Genomic DNA, 15,618 nt, shown 5'->3' with positions numbered 1-15,618 from the left:
GTAGTCCCCGACCTGGTGCGGAAGGCTTCCCGGCTGGTTGCTCTGTCAGCCAGACTAGCTGCCCCCCACCTGGTCCTCACCCTAACAGGTTCACCTCCCCGCCAGCCCTGGAAGTTATTCCAACAAGTAACTCACATCTTCCCCGGGGAACCAGTGATCTCTTGTTACTACAAAGCCTGCTTCCTGTGGCCCCTGCTGGTGGCTGCCCGCGTATGAGTACAGCCTGGGCGGGGGGTCGGCCGCCTGTCTGCCCCCCTCCTCCCTCCTCCCTCTCCTCCCTCCCCCTCTCCGGGCTGTCTGGGTGACATGTCCATTGTCAGGTGTTATCCATTGTCAAGTGTTTGCCATCCCCAGGACCCAGGGGTGGGACTCCCTCGCCAGGGGGGCGAATGGAGGCGAACTAGGGGCTGCCCTGGGAACCTTCATGTTCCCACGTGCGGTTACATTCAGCGATGAGTGTTTCAAAGGGGCATCGGGCTTAAATAAACATAATAACTTAGTCGTTTTAGTTTTGGGTTTTGCTTTAAAAAACTAACGATTTTCCTTTCTAGGTGAAAGCAGCATTTAATGAGGAAACCCGCTGTTATGAAATCAGGACGGGCTCGGGCTGCAGACGGCACGAGGAGGTGTTCATCTGCTATGGCCCCCACGACAGCCGGCGGCTGCTGCTGGAGTACGGGTTTGTTCCCTGCGGGAACCCCCACGCGTGTGTCCCCGTCTCACAAGGTCGGATGAACTTCGGTTCCTATCACTAAGATGGTATACACTTCCCCATCTGGGGGTGAGGTTCTTTTAAGTTTTAATAAAAATGGCAATCCTTTTTTTTCCTTCTAAATATTTTTATTGATATCAGAGAGGAAGGGAGAGGGAGAGAGATAGAAACATCAGTGATGAGAGAGATTCACTGATCGGCTGCCTCCTGCACGCCCCCCAGTGGGGATCGAGCCCGCAACCCAGGCTTGTGCCCTGACAGGGAATTGAACTGTGACCTCCTGGTTCATAGGTTGACACTCAACCACTGAGCCATGCCGGCCGGGCAGCAATCCTTAAAATGTATGTTGTTTATTTTCTCCGAGGTAGGGCTCTGGCTCGCTTCACTCTGGCTGACCATGTAATTGCGATAATGAAGTAAACACAACGAAGCTTTGACCGACATTGAGGATGAGAAGAACCGAGAAGAGTTTATTGTGTTCGGTCAGACAGGAATGGAGGACCAGGAAGCGTGCTAAGGAAATGCATATTTAATAGATGGAAAGAAATGGAGATCTCTGTACTGAGACGTTTCACTGTCACTAAAGATGGAACAGGATTAGAAAGCCACACACATAAACATTCAGCACTGCTGTGTGTGAAGCACTGCTCACCACAGAGACGCATGCCAGTCCTTGTTCCGGGGCGCGGTGCGTGATGAAGTCCTGGGTTACGCTCTTTTGTGGCCATTAAGTAGCCCTCATCCTTGGTGTTATCTTTCTAAGATCAGGATTTAGCTAGTAAATTTATGCTGTGGCCCAGCTGGCGTGGCTCAGTGGTTGAGCGTTGACCGACCTATGAACCAGGAGGTCACCTTTCAATTTCCAGTCAGGGAACATGCCTGGGTTGCGGGCTCCATCCCCAGTAGGGGGCGTGCAGGAGGCAGCTGATCAGTGAGTCTCTCTCATCATTGATGTTTCTCTCTCTCTCTCTCCCTTCCTCTCTGAAATCAGTAAAAATATATTTAAAAAAACTTATGCTGTGAATATTCCCAGCATAGTGGGAAACAGTACGTGGAAGCCTGGTCCCTTCTGAGGCGGCAGGGACTGTCTCCACGCGTGCGGAGCAGCACAGTCACCGCGTGTATAATTGAGGTGGTTTTAATACAAGTTCTAGCGGAAATAGAAACGTGTCGAGGTGCTGCTACTCCATCCTACGGGCAGAATAATGCTGTTCTTTATGAAATAAAATAGAAATGCACAAGCGGGCCTTGCTGGTGTCTCAGAAAAGGGGCTTTGAGATTAGCCTCGTGTTATCAGAATAACTTTAACATGATGACCATGAAATGCTGACTTGTGATCAACATTTATGTATTAGTGATTATTGCATTTAAAAATAAAGACAAATACGAAAAGAAAATTTAAAAATACAAAAGTCCCTCATGACTCTGCTGCCCAAGTGGCTCAGCCACTGTTTGCATCCTCACTTTGAGTTGCTCAGGTTGTAGTCACAGTTGTGCAGACAGTTGTGAATCTGCGTTTAGAAACTCCGCGCCTCGTGTTGGTGCAGAGCCTGCCGCGGAGGTGGGCTTCCGAGCAGGCCCGCTGGGGGCGGTCGTCGGGACTGGGCTTGTTGGCCCGTGTGCCCAGTGGGAGCGTGAGCTGGGTTGCGGGTGTTTGGTCCCTGCCTCGTGGAGTTGTTGTGGCTTTTCTGGAGCTGATGACGACCTCATTGCGTGGGCCTTGACGAATAGACCTCTTTTTTGTATGAAATAGGTAAAACTATTTCCGTATGGCTTGATTGCAATGGGAAGGAAAGTAAGCTGAGAAGGAAAGGTTTATACTTTTGTCTGAATTACATCCTAAATCTCAGTCTGATTTTTTTTATGTAGATGTGCTTGTGAAATATCTTCCATCAACAGATAAGCAGATGAACAAAAAGATTTCCATTTTAAAGGATCATGACTTTATAGAGTAAGTGTTCCTCTCTCTCAAAATTGTTCCATCGGGAAATTGTGATGAGAAAATGGAGGTTAGGGTTCTGTAGGGATGAGACACCTTCTGACTCTCACCAGCTGGCAGGAAGGTGTTTATCGAGCACTTACTCTGTGCAGTGAGCGGTGCTTGGTGTTGTGGGGCACACGGGAGTGTAAGATACTTCCCCAGAAAGCTTTTCAGGGACGCGGAGGCCAGCTTGGACAGGAAGTCATGGTGCCAGAAGGGAGCCTGGATGAGTTGGTTGTGGCCCAGGTGGCATTGGTCTCTGAATGTGATACGGTGGGTGGCATCGGCTGGTGGAGGCCAGGCTGGCCCTCCCCGACCACGGCGTGGGCTCTGGGGATGGGGGTGGCTGGTGACTTCACACCCAAAGGGAGAAGAGGGTCAGGGCTCTCCCTTCGGTGATGAAGTGCAGTTGTGAGTGACCCAGCTCCGTCCCAGGCCGGTCGCGCTGTGGTGCTGCCGCTAGTTTAACCCCCAGACACCCCAGAGGTGTCAGCCTCCGTCTCCCTGTGACTGGCCGTGCCTGCCGCTGGGACCTCCTCCAGCTCCAGCTTCTGACCCAAGTGCATTGGAAAATGGCTTGCGTTTTTTTTTTTTTTAACATGAGAGATTTTCCCGTTACTCAGGCTTTATCATTAGATATTTGAAGACTTACTTTCCTTTTGTCTTTCTGACCAAGGCCGCAGGCTCCATAACGTTTAGTGGCCGCTTTAGAGAAACTGCTTTAGCCCTGGTCCCGAAGTACTAGTGACGGCTTGTCCTGTCCCCCCTCGCAGAAACCTGACGTTCGGATGGGACGGGCCGTCCTGGAGGCTGCTCACGGCCCTGAAGCTGCTGTGTCTGGAGGCTGGAGAATTGTGAGTGCACGTGGGCGGTCAGTCTGTAGCTCTGGGATGCCATCGTGGGCGTGGGCCGCGTGCTCTTGATGCCACTCACCCGCCGGCTGGGTGTTTCTCTCCTTAGTTTTCCGGGTTCTGTTTGAGCATCACAGTCAGAACTTCTAGTCTCTCCTCAGAGGTTCCCCCCTGGGACCTGCAGCTCCTTGTTCAGAAGTGTGGGCACAGGCACTGCCCAGAGGGGAGTCTGAGTGGGTGGTTTTCCCGGAGCCAACAGAGCTCCTGCCCCTCCCCCTCCTCCTCCCCCTCCCCTGTTCTGCCCCAGGGGCAGATCCAGGGAGAGGCCTGGGCGTTTTCATGGGGAGGCGGCAGGGGAGCCCCTGGTGTAACATGGGTCCTGGTCAGGCTTTTGGTACCCCCCCCCCCAACCCCCCCCCGTGGAAAGGACCGAGGCTCCCGTGGTGTGTGCTGTGCTGCCTGGCCCGGAGCTCCTGCAGCCGGTGCTGGTCTGGTCAGAGCCAGAGCAGAGAAGCCGTGTGCAGGGAGGATGTTCTGAAGGGTGAAGCGTCCCTGAGTGGTTGGGAGGGTTCCCTGAGATAGCTCAGCGCCCAGAAGTGGTGGTGCTGGCTCAGTGGGGCCTCTATGTTTTGGTTCTGCATTTCTTTTTTTAAAATTTATTTTGTTGATTTTTTACCGAGAGGAAGGGAGAGGGATAGAGAGTTAGAAACATCGATGAGAGAGAAACATCGATCAGCCGCCTCCTGCACACCTCCTACTGGGGATGTGCCCGCAACCAAGGTACATGCCCTTGACCAGAATCGAACCTGGGACCCTTCAGTTCGCAGGTCAACGCTCTATCCACTGAGCCAAACCGGTTAGGACTGGTTCTGCATTTCTAAGCGCCTTCTGTTTACTTGCACCCGGATGTTGCCGCAGGCCCAGTCACCGTGCCTTTCACCGTCCAAGCCACTTCCTCTGCCGATTCTGTACGCCCAGCATCTGTTCCTCCACCCTCCTCCCATTAGTGCTTCTCTCAGCATATGGAGTGGCGCTGCCACCTTCGGCTCAGCATCCTGCTGTGGCTCCCTCTTTAAAAAAAAATGTTCTTACTGATTTCAGAGAGAGGAGGGGAGGGAGAGAGACTCACCGATCTGCCGCCTCCTGGACTCCCGCACGCCCCTCACTGGGGATCAAGCCCACTACCCCGGGCATGTGCCCTGACTGGGAATCGAACCGTGACCTCCTTGGTTCGTGGGTCGACGCTCACCCACTGAGCCACGCTAGCCGGGCTGCTCTTGCTCCCTCTTGCCCACCCTCAGACATGTATCCTACCTGCCGGCCCACTGCGCCCGGCCCAGGGTCGCGCGGTAATGAGAGTGTCGGGCCCGCTTCCTGCTCTCGCCGTGCCTTCTTGTGAACCTCGTCCGTGTCAGCACAGGAGGAGCACGGGCGGGAGCGTGGGGAGTGCCTGTGGGGGGTTTATGAGAGGAATCCACTGTGTGACGGGCTTTGCGATGCTTCTGGAAACAGGAGAGGGCTGTGTGTGTTGTTTAGTTGTAAAAGTCGTCTTATTTTTTGAGACCCTGCTGAAATGATCTTATAAACATTTTGGTTCTAGTCCTCGCTGGAAAAAAGTCCTTCTTGGGGAGAGAATTTCAGATACAAATGAGAAGACGAGTTTGGACGTCGCCCAGAAAATATGCCGTTATTTCACAGAGGAGGCTAGTGCTATGCTTCAAAAGGTATGTTTCTATAATTTTGCATCTTTTTTTAATGTATTTTTTTATTGATTTCAGAGAGGAAGGGAGAGGAAGAGAGAGGTAGAAACATCAATGATGAGAGGGAATCATTGGCTGCCTCCTGCTCGTTGGAGCCCGCACCCCAGGCATGTGCCCTTGACCGGAATTGAACCTGGGACCCTCCCGTCCGCAGGCTAATGCTCTCTCTGCTGAGCCAAACCTGCTAGGGCTTGCATCTTTTTCTTAAAGAAGTGTTTTGATTAAGAAGTGACTTGTTTTGGGCACGTTGGATAGGGATGGTACACCTTCTTTGAGTGTTGCTTAATGTGACCCCTGTGAAAGGGTCGTTCGACCCCCAAAGGGGTCTTGACCCACAGGATGAGAACTGCTGCCTTAAATGCATGAACATTGATGTAATCTGTTTTTTGACTGTTAACATTCTGTCTGCACCTTTTAATAGGTAAAATTATTGCATGAATTCTTGGTAATAGATTTTTAAGTACTCTTTTCCTTTTATTTTTACTTAGTAACTATTTTAATTAAATGAGAAAACAGCTGCTCTAGTCGGTTTTGCTCAGTGGATAGAGTGTTGGCCTGTGAACTCAAGGGTCCTGGGTTCGATTCTGGTCAGGGCACATGCCTGGGTTGTGGGCTTGATCCCCAGTGTGGGGCGTGTAGGAGGCAGCCAGTCAGCGATTCTCTCTCATCATTGATGTTTCTATCTCTCTCCCCCTCTCTCTTCCTCTCTGAAATCAATAATAAAAAAAACCCCAGCTCATTTGAATAAAAACAAAACTGGGATTTAAAATATTTTAAGGAACTTTGAAGGCAACATTGTGCTAAGTGGCATAAACCCGAATGCAGAAGACAAACTGCGCGGCTCCCCCTCTGGGACCGACGGTGGAGGATGCCAGGGCTGGGGAGGTTGTGTTTAATGGGGACAGTGTCCGGTGATGATTACATAACATTGTGGACATTCTAAATACCACTGTCCGTTCATTTAAAAGTGCTCAAAATGGTAAATGTTATGTATGTTTTATTATATTAAAAAGTTTAAAAATAACTTCCAGGTTTCTCACATGAAAGATAAAGAAATGGCGTTGATACACCAGCTCACTTTGGTGGAAACGTTGTGGACAGAAGAGCTGAAGATCCTCCGGGCATCTGCCGAGACCCTGAGCGGTTTGCAGGCCGCTGTTCGTGACTCACCCACGTGCCTCCGATCGCCTCCCCTGCTGGGTGTCGCCCCCTCTGCGGGGTGTGACGCCTGAAACACTGTACACTAAGGTTCGTTTTACCCTGAATCCTTTCTAGATCTTGGCTCTGGATTTATACTGTTCACAGCGTTTTCACGCCTGTTAATAACATCAGGACAAGGGGGCGGGTGTCAGAGCAGGAATATCATTCCACGGAAGCCAAGAGCTGCTGCTTAGAAACACTGGACATTGTCGAAGCACAACACGATGCGGTGTTCCCTTCTGGGTGCAGGATGAGCTGCTTCCACTTCTCCCAGCTGAACGTCTCCAAGGACCATGGCGACCGGGGTTCTGGGAGGCAGGAGAGGGAGTACTGCCAGTCGCCGCCCGTCATCTTGAAATGCAGCAGCCCATGCTGCGTACAGCTTAATCCCAAGCTCAAGTACACGAGTCCTCGGCTCAGCCGGTCAGTGCCACGTGAGCGGCAGAACACACGGTGCTCAGCACTCGGTGCTCGTCCCGGCCTCCTGTGAGAACAAGCCCCACTGGCCCTTCACAAGGGCTGGGCTGGTGTCTGAGGAGCAGAGCAGAGTTGGGCTCAGCAGTGAGCTGGAGACGCTTCCCTCTTCGTCCACTGGGTGGCGCGAGAGGACCGGGAGCCGGAAGGCTGGCTCCTCAAAAGCAGGCAGTTGTGTTCAGTGGGAGTGGGATCTGGACAAAGCAAAGCGACTCTGTGCTCCTGGGACAGAACGCAGGTGTCCCTGCTCTCCTGGGGGCCTTGGCCTCCTTGGGTGAGAACAGGCAGCCTCACAGCAGTTCAGGGCGAAGGGGCCTGGCCAGGTGTGGGGCTCAGAGGTGAGGGTGGGGGGGTAGGTCATAAGATGCAGGACTGCCTGTCAGCCTACGACAGGCCATAAGGAAATGTCAGTGTGTGGCCCTTTTTCTTGAGCAGAAGAAAATGCCTCATCGCAGGGAGCAGGTTTTAGTTCCATGTCTTCGAGAGCAGGCAGGCAGGTCCTGGCCAGGCAAACAGGAAGGCTCATTCCAAGGGTGTAACCTGAGCCCCCACCCAGAAGGGGGCCTGCTCCTGTGACGGCTTCTGCCAGGCGTGTCTGGAGCCGGGAAGGAGCCTTCCTCTGACGGGCTGGCCGTCCGTCCTCAAAGGCGTGCGTTTGACGTGAGGACAGAGCCTCAAGGTCGAGTGGAGTGTGCCCGGTGTCCTTGGACTCCTGCGTCCACGTTGACTGACAGGCTCCGATCCCAACCGGCTGGTGACAGGCGTCAGGTGGCCCCGCACATCACTCGTTTGAAATGATGTCTTGGGCCTGCTGGGCCGTCCCAGGGCCCCGTTGTCTGTCCTCAGGTGGAGACGCGCTCACCGTGCAGGTCCTTGGACCCTCCGCGCCACCTCTCCGTGATGCACATCCCGCCCCGCCTCGAGCGGGCGGCATTCCATGCAGAGCGCCTGCAGGGCCTGGCGAGCCCCTGCTGCAGGTTTGAAGGTTCCCCTGGAACTGGACGCGGAGAGAGACCCACACGTGGCCGTCGGTCTGATCGGAGTCGCCTGACGGTGGCGGCTGTTTGTCTGGAAGCCATCTTGCTGAGGAGGTCAGGTGGGGGTCAGGCGCTGTTTCTCATGTGGTTTAATGTGCAGGCGAGGCTGGAGCCATGGCTCACGTGGGCTCGACAGAAACTGAGAGGAAGGATTCCGTCTCCATTCGGGAGCAGGAGCAGCGTCCTGGCAGGGCCGCGGGAGCCCATCTTCCTCCTTTATTATCTGTGGTGGCAGGAGCCCCGGAGCTCACCTACAACCCGCTCCCCACGGGGGTCTGCAGCCAGCAGCGCCCGCGCCCCGGGAGCTCGCCGGTTAGAAAGGAGACTCACACCCTGGCCTGCCGCGTCCGAGTCTGCGCAGTGACGGATGTCAGAAACGCTGCCCCCGAGTCAGATCCGCCGCCCCGGGCCAGCTCTCCGGCGTCTCCAGGGCCCGCGTGGGTGCGGGGCCAGCTCGGTGCCAGGCTGTGCCATCCATGCATGGAGTCCTCCTCGCCGGGCACCGTTCTCTCGATGGATGGGGAAAGCCCGGCTCAGGCCAGGGGGCGAAGTCCCTGCCGCAGACAGCAGAGCCGGGGCCGAGCGCGGATGGGGCCAGGGATTTGCGCCGAAGCATCTCTGCGCAGACACCTTTGCAGCAGACGTTTCCGCGCAGACATTTCTGCCTCATAACTAATGGGCTGTGAGGCATTTCTGCCGTAAGAGAGAGAGAATGACTGGCTGGCAGGTTTGTTGTTTGGCTTTATTTCTCTATTGACGAAGCAGTCAAGTGCCGTAAAAATAAAAATAACTGGTGGCGATTTGCTTTTCTTGTTTTGCTTCATTTCTCCATGGATGAGGTTCTCACAGTCGCTCCTGTTTTAGGTTAGGTCGCGTGTAGCTCTCAGCCAGCCCTTAGCATCGTTGGCACTTGTCCCCGATGACATGACTTCCCCAGGAGCTGGGTTCTCATCCTGCAAGAGGACACGGGGAGGGGAAAGCAAGGCCAGGCCCCCGAGGGCAGAGCCAGGCCCACGGCTCCCACGGAAGGAGAAAGTGCTTCGGCGCCGTCCACAGAACAGAGTCTGCTGTTTGTGCGGTGTTGCCATGACTACAGTTTAAATGTAGTCACATAGTCTGCATCTCACAGGAAACTTTTGAATTTTGTTTTTCACCTTTTCATGTTTCATTATGCCCTTCCAAATGTCCCTCTTTTTTATTTATTTATTTGTTTATTTATTATTTTATTTTATTTCTTTTTTTTTTATTGCTTAAAGTATTACAAAGAGTATTACATATGTCTCCTTTTTCCCCCGCCCTTGACAATCCCCTGGCCTCCCCTACCCCCCAGTGTCTATGTCCCTCTTTTAAATATCGTGATTTTACCTTTTTAATGGTAAAAGGTAACTAGTTATGTGGTGAGGATGTTTGCTGCAGGGATGCTGTGGCCACGGTATGGGCCAGAGCATGTGGTGGGACGGACTTCTCCCGGCCCATTTCTGGCTGCCTGGGGTTCTGGGACAGGAAGGCCTAGCGGAGGAGGACAGGCGGGGGGCTGGGGTGTGGGGAGGACCGGGCAGTGCCCTCTGCGCTGGCTGTGCCTGTTCTGTCCTGTGCTTCGGTCCCCGCAGCCGGCTCTGACGTGCTGCAGGCTCGCAGGTGGATGGAGCCGGCGGGGCTGCCGGCAGTCTGGGGTCTGGGGGTGATTTCACGGCATTGTTGGCGCCCATTAGTTCAGATTTGTGCAGAATGACGGAGCAGCCCCCAGTGCCCTTCCTTTCTTTATTGCGTGTTTTCTTTGTGAGGGGAATAAAGAGCCGACTGCCTTTTAAGGGACAGGAACACTGAGTTTTGTCTTCCCATCCCATTACTGTCAAACAAGTCACCTGAGAACTCGGGTCACATGGTCCGGCTTGCAGGAGCGCGGCGCTCCCGAGAGGACGGCTCACAGGGGTTCTCAGCAGACCGAGAAGAATGCCTTTTATCATGTTCTGCTTTCTACCTCCCACTGTTTTATTTCCCTTCCAGCATCACTCAGGCCCAAATGGTATTTGTCAGGAGTAATTGGCGAGCGCCGGAGGCTGTGTTCAGTCTGCTTGAATGGAAAATCTCAAAGCGGTTGTCATGTTGAAAGAAAATACTACATTTGATCTTTTTTTATGATTTCTGCAGACATGGTGCGTGTCTGCATTTTTAGCCTCATGGCCCCTGTACATTTGGGGGAAACGCCCTGCAGGAAGTAGCACTTCGAAGTTCATTCACCTTCTGCGGAGAAGCAACCCCCGCACATGGGGGTCACTTAGAAACCAGATTTATTTCCACTAGGGGCTCGGGAGCCGCTGGGCGCAGGGTGCTGGACACCCACTCCGGACGTAGGGCTTCGCGTCTCGTGTCCGTTCCTGCGAGGATGTTTATTCTTCTGGGTGAAACGGTGCCTGAGGGCGGTGGCGGCCATCCTCCAGCCCTGCGCCGGCCGGCCTCTCGCCGCCCCTTTCCGGGCAGGACGTCGGGCCCGCGGGGAGACTCCTGGTCAGAGAGCAGAGCGGCGAGACCGAGAGCGAGGCCGGGCATGCAGACGGCCTCTCGGACGGTCCCAGCACGGGGCACAGGGGTCAGTGTGGAGGCTTTCCAGGGGCACGCAACCCCGTCGAAGGCCCCGTCCTCCATGTTCCCACGTGTATCCACACACGCCCTGAGGAGTGCCCTCGCCGCCACAGGCCGCAGAGCCGGGGGACGGACGCCCCACCTCTCGGACGGTCCCCAGCACGGGGCACGGGGGTCAGTGTGGAGGCTTTCCAAGGGCACGCAGCCCCGCCGAAGGCCCCGTCCTCCATGTTCCCACGTGTATCCACACACACCCTGAGGAGTGCCCTCGCCGCACAGGCCGCAGAGCCGGGGGACGGACACCCCACCTCCCGTCTAGAGCGCTGGGCTGCTGAGTCATGAGTCATGAGTCACCACCGTGTTGTAGAAAACTCTAGATTGGGGGTCAGCAAACTGTAGCCACTCCCTGTATTTATAAATAAAGTTTTTTAAAAATGGGAAATTTTTTATTGTGGTAAAATATGCATAACATAGAATTTGCCATTTAAACCATTTTAAATGTACAATTCAGTGGCAGTGAGTATCATGTTGTGTAACCATCACCATTTCCAAAACTCTTCCATGGCCCCAAACAGAAATTCTTTACCCATTAAATGGTAACTCCCCAGCCCCCTCTCCCCCAGTACCCGCTAACCTCTAATCTATTTTGTCTCTGTAACTTGTCTGTTCTCAATATTTCATGTAAGTGGAATCATGTAACATTTGCCCTTTTGTGTCCGGTCTGTTTCACTTAGCACAGCTTCTGAGGTCCAATCACGTAGCAGGTGCCAGGACTCCCTTTTTTATGGCTAATACTCCACTGTATGTAAGGGCTACATTTCTTTTTTCTTCTTAAATATATATTTTTATTGATTTCAGGGAGGAAGAGAGAGGGAGAGAGAGAGAGAGAGAGAGACATCAATGATGAGAGAGAATCATTGATCGGCTGCCTCCTGCACGCCGCCTCCTGGGATTGAGCCTGCAACCTGGGCATGTGCCCTTGGCTGGTATCAAACTTGGGACCCTTCAGTCCTCAGTCTGACACTATCCACTGAGCCAAACCAGCTAGGGCCACATTTCTTTCTTTCTTTTTTTAAAATATATTTTATTGGTTTTTCACATTTCTTTTTTGAGGGGGACATTTTCCTCTAGCCTCTTGGGTTCAGTGGCTGGGGCCTGTGAATTAAACCGACAAAAGATAGATCAACAGGAGTAAAGATTTATTTTGCGTGTACACAGGGGCTACACAGAAAAGCCATGAAAAAGCCAAGAAGTAGTTAGGCTTAAGAGCTTATGTACCATTTTACAAAAGGGCAGTAAGTTGTAGAGAAGTGACTAGACAAAGGAAGAGAGATTTGGGCTTCCCGGGGGAAGGTAAATTGCGGGAAGCTAATGGAGGATAAGGGCTGTTTAGTAAGGTTCGTTACACCGACTCCAGTTGGCAGGCCCCGTGATAGGAGTCTGGTGATTCAGACTTGTCTCTTCCTGGCATGAGGGGCGGAGGGTGGGGGTGGGGGGGAACCTTTCCAAATGGAAACCTACGCTCAGGTTTTTGGCCCAAAGGAGGGTGGAGAGTTCCTCGTGCACCTGCTGTTTCTCAGGCGCCTTCAGCGGAGGAGCCCGTACGCCAACGTGGCCCCTTTTGGGGCAGCCTTTTCTGACCCCGTTCACACGGTTCAGCCCAGTGCAGCACGTAAGGGATGACACGGACGTCCAAGCTGTAGAGATGTGTGTGTATCTGGCACAACGACAGCCCGGCGTGGACTCCGAGTTTCAGAAAATATCAACAAATGTTGTCGGGAAATGAGGCAAATGACGCTGTGCTTTTTTTGGGTGACTTTTATAAAACAGCCACGTGTTGGGTAAAGCAGCCACGAAAGATCTCAGAAACCCGTCACTCTATAGGCAAAAACATCATGTTGCTGATGTAATTATTGAGACTTACTTTTTCAATGTATTTTAAGGAATAGGTTATATTTAAAAGGGGTGTTGGTTTTGTTCTGTATCCCAAGGATAACGAAGCAAGCATGCACCATAATAAATACGTTTAAATAAACATGATTTTTGCTAAAAATCACAACAAATGGAATTCACTGATTTTTGAATGTTCCGGTGGAAGAGGTGAGGCCCTGACCGCACAGGTGCTGGCTCTCAGCTAACAGGGACACAGCAGATCCAAGCGACCGGACCCCCTGGGATGCGTGCCTGAGAGTTAACTGGAAAGCGGAAGTTAGTGCCGCTGGTTGCACATCTCTGCGTGCTAACTGCTCGGAGGAGGACGTGGCGGCGTTCTCGTCCACATGAACGCACGCGCCGCTCACGCATCCTTTGCTTATCCTTGCTGCCTGTCTTACCGAAAATGTACTCCCAGCCCTGGCCGGTGTGCTCAGTGGTCAGTGTCGGCCTGCACAGCGGAGTGTCGCAGGTTAGATTCCTGGTCGAGGGCTCGTACCCCCACCCCCAGTTGGGGATGCAGGTCCCACCCCCACCCCCAGTTGGGGTGCATGTGGGAGGCACTCAGGCATGTGTCTCTCTCACATTAATATTTCTCTCTCTCTGCCCCTCCCCCCTCCCTCTCACTCTCTCAAAATCAATGGAAAAAATATCCTCACTCCTTGGGTGAGGATTAAAAAAAAGAAAGAATGTATCCCGAGTGAAATTCAGAAGAAACAGCAACTGCAGAACCACACCTCCCAGCAGTACAGCCACAGCCAGGGCCTTCGGTTGCGTGCGGCGGGACCTTCTCCTTCCTTCTGGCCCACGGTGTCCTCTCCTTTTCCTAAATCGAGGAAGTGCATCCGAAACGACACTATTCCAGGGATGACATCGGACGGACCCTAAGTTATCGGGAGAGTAATTAAACCTCATGTCAGTGCTGTTCCGTTTTTATTACTGATTTGTGCACACCCGGTGCTGGCCGGGAGAGGGGGAGTGTTGGTCTCAGGCAAGAGGACGTCCCGGCTGAGCACGCGGGGCTTCCCCAGCAGCGCAGGGCAGCTTTCTGGGAAGAGACGGCCGAGCAGGGCAGAGAGGGCGCTTCCTGTGCAAGTTCTCGGTGCCCAGGCTGCCCGAACAGCCAATCCTCAAGGGGTCACATTTTTGCTGCTTGCATGAAAAGTGGGTACAATAAGGGTGCACCTTGCTAACAAGTTGATGTCAGCCTGCAGGCCGTCTGGGCTCAATCTTCTGGAAGAAAGAACCGTGGATGGGGCCGCTCAAACAGCAAGCGTTTATGACTCGGTGCCCAAGGTCACGGAAGGTCAGGATCGGTGAGCTGGCAGATTCTCTGTCGGTGAGGGCTCTCTTCCCGGTGTGCGGGTGGCCGCCTTCTTGCTGGGCCCTGACGGGTGGGGGACAGAGAGAAAGCTCTGGTTTCTTTTTTTCTAAGATACTAATCCCATCTGGGGGGCCCACCCTCATGACCTCTGACCCTAATTGCCTCCCAAAGGTCCCACCTCCCAGCAGACCCTTCACATTGATGATTCGGTCTTTACCTTACGAATTTTGGGGTGACTGACACAAACATTGAGTTCCTAGCAGAAACCCGAGCGAGGAACTCAGTTAAAACCTGCAGGACTCCTGGCCCAGAGAAACTGAAACAGTACATTTGTGTGGCCAGAAGCCACTGAGTTTGTGGTAATTTATGCAGCAACAGAAAATTAATGGAGGTAACATTTCAAAGACCACTCCTTTATATTAGCAAAAAAGCATGTTAATGATCAACATACAGTAAATTGTGAAAAGTAATGCTTGATAGCTCAGGAAATTGCATAGATTAAATGCCCCCGGAAAGGGCTTTTTCTTTTTTTATTCATTAAACATCGTCACTCCTGCTGGGACCCCATGGCTGAGGGGCTGGACGGGGGAGAGAGGAGAGGGTGCTCTTGTATCTTTCCCGAGAACTGGCCAGGTGTGGTCCGCCCTTGGGTGGCCCGTGCACCTTATCCTGGCCCTGGGACAACCTTGGCCAGCGGAAGCCACAGTCCGTCCTGGCTGGCACCTGTTCTGGGGTTTCTGCCTTGGAGGGGAAATCTCTAGGCCAGGGCATCCGACTTACAGAGAGCGATGGGTGGGAAAGACGGCCCAAAATACATGGGCCACATCGGGTCGGATTTCTTTTCTCTAGAGCATGAGACAATTATTTTTTGAAACCTTGGTACTTAGTAAAAATTGTTTGGGTGAATCCTCCTCGCCCGGCGCCGCCACCTGGCCTCCCCCTTCTCTGGGCGCCAGCATAGCTGTTGGTGTGGCACTGGGTCCTGTCCCAACTCTGTGTTTACAAAGGGATTAAGAGAGGGAGAGGGAGAGAGAAACATCAATGGTGAGAGAGAATTATGGATCAGCTGCCTCCTGCACGCCCCACACTGGGGATGGAGCCTGCAGGCATGTGCCCTGACTGGGAAGCAAACCGTGACCTCTGGGTTCATAGGTCAACACCCCACCACTGAGCCATGCCAGCCAGGCAAAGTGCTTTCTAAAGGAAAAGTGATGATCAAGTCTGTTGGCCTTTTATCACCCTTACTTTGGGAGCGTTTTGGATTTTTAAAAACGTTACAGCATTTTCTTTTCTTTGGCTTTGATGAGGTCAAAGGTAGTTGCATGCTTTTCTAGCTTGTGAGGCAACAGAAAAGCAGACTGAGAAGTACCTTAATGGTTGTTGTTGGATCCACAATGAAAATGAGAAATCAGATGGAGGGCTGTTTTATTTTTTTTGGCAAATTAAAAAAAATGTCCAGTCATTTGTACAAATGGTTTAAAAGCCTTGAGATTTTAGGAATGTGTATTTGCAATTATTCTCCTTTAATAATTAATTACTAATATGTTTTAATCACTGAGAACATTGTTTTGATCATTAAGAATTTACAATGTAAAGATTATTTCAAGGTCAAATTTCAAATGTTAATCACTGTAATCTAATGCATGTAAATCTCTGCTGAATTCAGTTTAAAAATAAAAAGTAAATGACTAATTCGAGCTAGCACACTTACTGGAAATCGCCTTTTATTATTCTCTGCTGTGGTTCAAGGTCGCTTCTTTAATC

The 15,618-nt window shown here is 52.4% G+C and overlaps 1 protein-coding gene across 5 annotated transcripts in view; it reads left to right on the top strand.

The window, feature by feature from the left end:
* SETD4 (SET domain containing 4) overlaps positions 1–10,489 on the top strand; it is a 19,587-nt gene extending 9,098 nt beyond the window's left edge. For 3 of the 5 annotated variants that reach the window (XM_014446561.2, XM_014446556.2, XM_014446559.2), the window contains 5 exons: positions 552–726; positions 2,582–2,663; positions 3,467–3,547; positions 5,145–5,268; positions 6,336–8,818. In XM_014446561.2, the coding sequence (XP_014302047.1) occupies positions 552–726; positions 2,582–2,663; positions 3,467–3,547; positions 5,145–5,268; positions 6,336–6,536 (663 nt within the window). In that variant the 3' untranslated portion in view covers positions 6,537–8,818. Of the gene's footprint in view, positions 1–551; positions 727–2,581; positions 2,664–3,466; positions 3,548–5,144; positions 5,269–6,335; positions 8,819–10,319 lie in introns of those variants that run through there. The other 2 variants (XM_023745501.1, XM_014446557.2) reach the window with 2 other exon arrangements.
* The last annotated feature ends 5,129 nt before the right edge of the window (positions 10,490–15,618 follow it).

Source organism: Myotis lucifugus, unplaced genomic scaffold (assembly GCF_000147115.1).
Source record: "Myotis lucifugus unplaced genomic scaffold, Myoluc2.0 scaffold_552, whole genome shotgun sequence".
NCBI lineage: Eukaryota > Metazoa > Chordata > Mammalia > Chiroptera > Vespertilionidae > Myotis > Myotis lucifugus.
Note: the sequence above shows the minus strand (reverse complement) of the source record. Positions and strands in the feature narration are given on the sequence as shown.